Below are 6,175 nucleotides of genomic sequence, written 5' to 3' on the forward strand. Positions count from 1 at the left end.
ACCCTTTCCAGTCAGGGCATTTAGAACAACTAGATAGTATTTTTTTTTAAGTGGTTTGTTCATTTTTTAATAAGTCCATGTGCAAATATTGGATAAAAGGTATGTCCTTGTATTGCTCGGATATAAATAAGAAAAGGCTTGTTTATGGAATAAGTGCTTATGATCTTGTTTCCATAGAAACTTTGCTTTACTGTGACAATCCTTTTTTTTATAGGGATTGGCAAATTCCAATCTGTTCAGCATTTACCACAGAATTGCTTTCATTATGCTCTGTTTTTAAGTTGAAGCTTATGATTTCAGTATAAAATCTAATTTTGAATGGCTTATATCTTTCTTTTGAGCTGAAACTTAACATATGGGTTCTCAATTTTTGAAGCATTTTTTTTCAGTAAAATGTTAAAATTGATGGCTCACTTTTTTTTTTTTTTTTTTTCTTTAAACCTTAACTCTTCAAATTTTGGTGGGGGTCGCAGGATTTACCATTTAGTTCAACATTATCCAACATCTTTCTTAGTCATTTGAAGGGAAAAAAACACCACATGAAACCATTGCTGATACAATTTTCAGGTGGTACAAAATTAATAAATGACAGACTTTCCAGTTACATAATTAATCTGGATCGCTTGGTGGCTTGGATGCAATAAAACACCAATTTTAATGCACTGTGAAGGTGCTGACCAGAAAGGAGTTTTAACGATCATGAGCTGGCTCGTGTGTGAAAGAGCAATTGTGATTCTGAGGTATACGGACAAGAGAAATAGATTGAAGGCAAGGGAAGTGATTGCCTCTGCAAACCGTACCGGGGAGACGACCACTACTGGAGTACTGTCTGGTTCAAGCCTGTCTTCTAAAATGATTCGGGGGCGGGGTTGAGTTTAATTAGTGATTGGATCAGTCTGGAATATTTGTAGAGCAAGGGTATCAGATGCTTCAAGATTCTTTAACTGAGAGGACATTTGTCCAATGACTAAAAGCTGAAGCTAGAGATATCAAATTGAAAATATGGGACAGATTTTTCTAAGTGAAGGCAGCTATCCACTGGAACATCTTGCATAGAAGTAACAGATTCTTTATTCCTTGAAGTGTTAGAATCAGTTGCCTTTCCAAATGATATGTACTAGTCCCAACTACAAGTTATTTAGTTGGATGCAGGAATTAGTGCTTGATGTTCTGCAGCCTTTATTATACAGCTCCATTTTGATATTAAAATCTAACAAGTGAAACCACCCACACATATCCACCCAAGGGTCCCTTAAAATGTTTACTTTCTGAACAGCAAAACATCTGACGTTTAAAATGAGATTGACGGGGGTGTGCAATTATTTCAAGTGGAGGGACACTTACTGAGTTTTGGAATCGAGGGTTGCATGAACACAGCTGGGACAAATAAATATTAATTTCTAAATTTTTTAGGGGCCGGATGGGTCAGATAAAATGGCCTGGTGGGCCACATCCTGCCCGCAGGCCGCATTTTGCCCACCCCTGTGTTAAATGAACCAGACTGTCAATTTATATAACCTACCTCAGGCCAGCTTCAATTGGGGCTTTTCTCCGATTCTCTTTTCTCCTCTTCTAATCTGTTTTAGGAAGTTCTCCAGAGAACAGCTGTTTTCTTTTTCTTTTTATACTTTATACGCAGCAAAAAATCTCTATTAATTTACTCTATATCACAATTAAATGTCCTGGCTAGAATCTGTTTTATTTCACTGTAGTCTTCTTTTTAAGAACCTTAAGCCCACACTTACAAAGGTATTTAGGCAACTGACTTGCTGACTTGTTGTGCAGTGTACTCTTTTGAGATTACTTGATCCCACCTTTTCCTTTGTGGGGTTTGTCTTCATTTTGCTTGCTTACTCCCTTTTTGTTTTAGTATTGGTGCGTCACTAAAGACTATCGGTTATCATTAACTAAAAGGAAGCCACTGACAGCAGTTTGATTTCTTCTATATAAATGGATATTAGAAAATCTATTGTAAATGAAAAACATTTCAAAGAACACTTCTGTTCTTTGGATTTTACATCATCATATGAATCTGTAGGTTTTTAAATCTAAGTTGTTAGTGAGCTGTGATACAGCTATGTGAGAGCTATAAGTATGTACAATTTTAAGTAGGGGTGCACTGATAAAGGTTTATTGGGCCGATACCGATTGCTGATGTTCAGCCTGGCAACATGGAGACCAGCATCCAGCTGGTAAGTTTGTTGGGGGAAAGGGGCATGGGGGGAGCAGATTGAGGCCTCCATAGTAAGGGAGGGAGTGGGGCAAGGGCAGGCTCTGCCCTGCTGAGCAGGGCACAGGGTGATGTCAGCAGCTTATCCAGGGGCCCAGGGGAGTGGCTCCTGCCTCTGCACGCACCCCTGGGGGATGCGTGGGGGGCATGTGCTGCACCGCAGGCCCCCCACCAAATCTGCACAGGGTGAGGGTGGGCTGCCCACTGCATGCTTGTGGCTCAGGCTGCTCCAGCCTCTTCCCAGCAGCTATGCTCAGGCTCGGGCTGGGTGGGGCAGGTGGCAGCAGTACTGGAAGGGGAGGCGACTGCAAATTTTGGGGTGGCTCTAGGCCCCCTCCCAGCACCACTGCCACCCACCCTGCCAAGTGCAGCTACCAGGTAGAGGGTGGAGCAGCCCTGGACCTGAGTGCACAGCAGGCAGCCCGCTTTGTCCCCACACACAAATCGGGGGGGGGATGGGGGAGGGGGAACATTTCCCCCCCCCCCGTGCCCCCCCCAGGGATGCACACCACGGTGGGAGCCACCCTGCGCCCCCCAGATGAGCCATCAGCTCTGTCCCATGCCCCGCCCTGCCCCGGCTGTGCAGCCTCTATCCCTGCCCCAGCCCCACTCCCTCCCTTACCGTGGGGACCTCGATTTGTTTCCACCCCCACCCCAATGTTCCTTCCCCCGCAACAGATTTGCCATCCAGATGCTGTTCTCCAAGCTGCCGAGCTGCACTCCTGGTCACATGCATGCTGCAGCTGCGCACATGCATGCTGCATTTATCAGTGACATTATTGGCCATATCAGCCAAGAAAAGCCAATTGCCGATAATGTCAAATTTCCTTTTATCATTGCCGATACAGTATGGACGAGTGTATTGGTGCACCTCTAATTTTAAGGGCATTATTTCTAAATGTTCCTTTCAACGATGGGTTCCTGTTAGTAAGTTTTTTTTAATCTGAGGCTATTGAAAATGGATTTTAATACAGTGAACAGTAAAGTGAATGACTACAGATCCCTTGTGAGTTTGCTCAGTTTACAGCCAAGCTTCCTCCTATTCTGGGACTTGCATTAGCACTTCATGTTTCATTTAATAGCATACTCCTTATGAGGCTCACCAATTGCTGAAAACCAATACTGGCAGGCTCTCACTTCATACTTTTCTATGCTGTTAATAAAGTTGATCACGTTTGACTAATACACTGTGGAAATATAAATGGAAGGGAAGGATGTCTCAAGAGTCTACTGTTAACTCACTGTTTAATTATCACAGCACTTGCAGCTATACTTGCTGCTTTGTGGAAGTTCAGAACATTATGTTCAAGGATGTAATTTATTGTAATCTTCTACATTGGATTCGGAGCATTAGTAGGTGTTTGTACTCTAGATAGATGAACGTTCTGCTTACAGTTAAGTGTAACAGTATGTACTTACCGCCAAATGTGGCAACTGCTGTCAATATTTTTAACAAGTTTAACTCAGATTTTTAAAAGTTTGGAGTCTTTTGTTAGCTAGTATGTGTGTGAAACTTTAATAGAAGTGAACTTACTGGTAGGATCACATTTGAGATAAGGCAGAACCTATAGTTCTAGCTCTTTTATTAAATTAATTGATTTTAATGACAGAGTAAGAATGGGGACATGACTGAGTAAGCATACCTAGTTTTGGAAGCCAACAGTAAATTTGGCTGCAAATACAATTAAAAATAAATTTAATTGAATTAAAAAATAAACTATTTTACTAAGAATGCATGACTTACCAGCTTAAATTGTGATTTGTCTTGTACTTTTGGTAATGAGTGACCAGAGATGGTATAAAGAAATTTTACTGATGGTTTGACTAGGGCCCATGGCAGTAAAGTGAATGAGTGCCTTAGTTTTATAGGATTGAGTTAGTAACTACATACTACTCTTGTTTAATAATATCAGTTTTATTACTTAGATGCCATAGAATTCTTGCATTATGACTAGAAAGGAGGTAGCTTTAGTCTTTAATTCTCTGTGCTGTAGACAGCTTCACAACATTCACCTAGAGTAATCTGTATTGTGAACCTACATTTTTAAATTTGCACACTAGGAAGATGATGTTGCTGTTGTCAGGTCTTTTGTGTTCCACACGGAGTGAGTAAAATATGGAAGAGTAGAAGTTATCTACGTGTTTCCTATGTAAACTGATTTTAATACAGTGGTTACATTAATGGATAAAGCAGGTATCTCTGTAATTGTGATATTACTGCAGTAGAAAAGGTATAAATAAGAGGCATTGTAAATTGCTTGAGAGGACATATTTGTCAGCATACACGTAATATTTTTAGCAGTTCAAAAAATCACATAGCTTACGGTGTAAGTTGCTTAAAGCTGGAGTTAAATAAATGGTGGGAGCAAAGAATGATTAATTTTATATGCCACCCTTTCCAAAAAAAGGCTCGGGGCATAGATCACTAATTTTGGCTATTTGTAGGAGGAGAGGTTTTAACTGCGGGTGTATTGTGGTTATCAATTTTGCTTGCTTGCTTGCTTGCTTGTTTGTTTGTAAGTGACCATTTTAATATTAATGGTGGTATTTAATGCCTGTGACGATGAGGAGATAAAATTTGAAACACTTCTCAAACACAGTGACTTGACTGACAGGCTCAAAAGGGCAGCAGTGACATTAAATGGGAATTGATGCATCTGATCTCTTTTATCACAGGTGAGAGAAATGGCTGCTACCACACTGAGTGGTCTGTTACAGTGCAACTTCCTCACTATGGATGGTCCCATGCAGACTCACTTTGAACAGCTCTGCAAGATGAGGTTACCAAAAAAGAGAAAACGAGACCCTGGCACCGTAGCAGATACCATTCCTTCTGGAGGTAAAAAAGCAAGCTCTACCTTTTAAAAAGCTGGCTAAGGAAGATTAAAATGTTCTATGTTCTTTCACCAGCTGATTATGTGAGCATGCCCCCCAGTGCAGGTGTTTGCTTATAGAGACTTACAGTTAAATGTTTGTAAACCATCATGATGATTTTTGTTCATCAGTCTCTGCTTTTGCCTGTGCCTGTGCATGACACAGGGAGAAGGAGACCTGCTTGTAAAATCCTGATTTCAAATAGATGCATTGAATAATCTTGCAGCATAAATCATAAATAATAGTATACTGCTGTAAAGTAGGGAATGTAGATTTTACAGTGTGCCTTTTCCATTAAAAATAATGAAAGAGCTGGAATTACTGACAGTGAAGTTTGGTCTGCGTCTGCCATGGAAGCGTATCTTAAATGTTAGAAGCATATACTGCCACAGCTCTGTTATTGTCTTTCCATTGCAGACTTGGTTAAGCGCCATGCTGGTGTGCTAGGACTTAGTGCGTGTATTTTGTCAAGTCCCTATGATGTACCCACCTGGATGCCCCAGCTGTTGATGGACCTCAGTGCTCATCTGAATGATCCTCAGCCTATTGAGGTAAGAACACCTACTCTTAATCCATTCCTTTTCCTGTTTTAACATAGCAAATCTAAAATATGCTGCTTATCCTCTGATGAAAGGCTGTGAACGAATGCATTCGTTACAGAGGGTGGGAGCAGATGCAACACTTCAAGCACTGCAAAGTGAAGCTGCACTTTGAAGCACTTCAAAAATGGAATATTTTAGACACACAGGCATGTACAGAGCCCTGCTACATACCCCAGCTTGAGCACTTCAGTACCACCTTAGCTCTATGCAGTGGCCTGCTATTTGACAAGTGGGTGTGACAGGGGTCTGTGGTGACCTGCAGCTCCACTCCCCCCTTCCACTACCACTCTGGCAAGGTCGGGAGTGGAGTAGACTGTCAATGTGGCTCTGCTTCCCTACAATTCCACCAAATGGGGGGCATGGAACAGGTGCCAGTGAACTGTCTCCTGTTTGCCCTGCCTCTAAGAGAATCACCCCTGCTGGAACTAGGAGACCAGATGCAGAGAGGTACACATGGATAGGCCTTTGG

The 6,175-nt window shown here is 41.6% G+C and overlaps 1 protein-coding gene across 2 annotated transcripts in view; it reads left to right on the plus strand.

The window, feature by feature from the left end:
* The window catches only part of PSME4 (proteasome activator subunit 4), a 118,765-nt gene that overhangs the window by 107,033 nt on the left and 5,557 nt on the right, over positions 1–6,175 (plus strand). For both annotated transcript variants that reach the window (XM_025201589.1, XM_006021587.3), the window contains 2 exons: positions 4,907–5,069; positions 5,522–5,655. In XM_025201589.1, the coding sequence (XP_025057374.1) occupies positions 4,907–5,069; positions 5,522–5,655 (297 nt within the window). The remainder of the gene's footprint in view (positions 1–4,906; positions 5,070–5,521; positions 5,656–6,175) is intronic.

The sequence above is a fragment of the Alligator sinensis genome, unplaced genomic scaffold (genome assembly GCF_000455745.1).
Source record: "Alligator sinensis unplaced genomic scaffold, ASM45574v1 scaffold432_1, whole genome shotgun sequence".
Lineage (NCBI taxonomy): Eukaryota > Metazoa > Chordata > Crocodylia > Alligatoridae > Alligator > Alligator sinensis.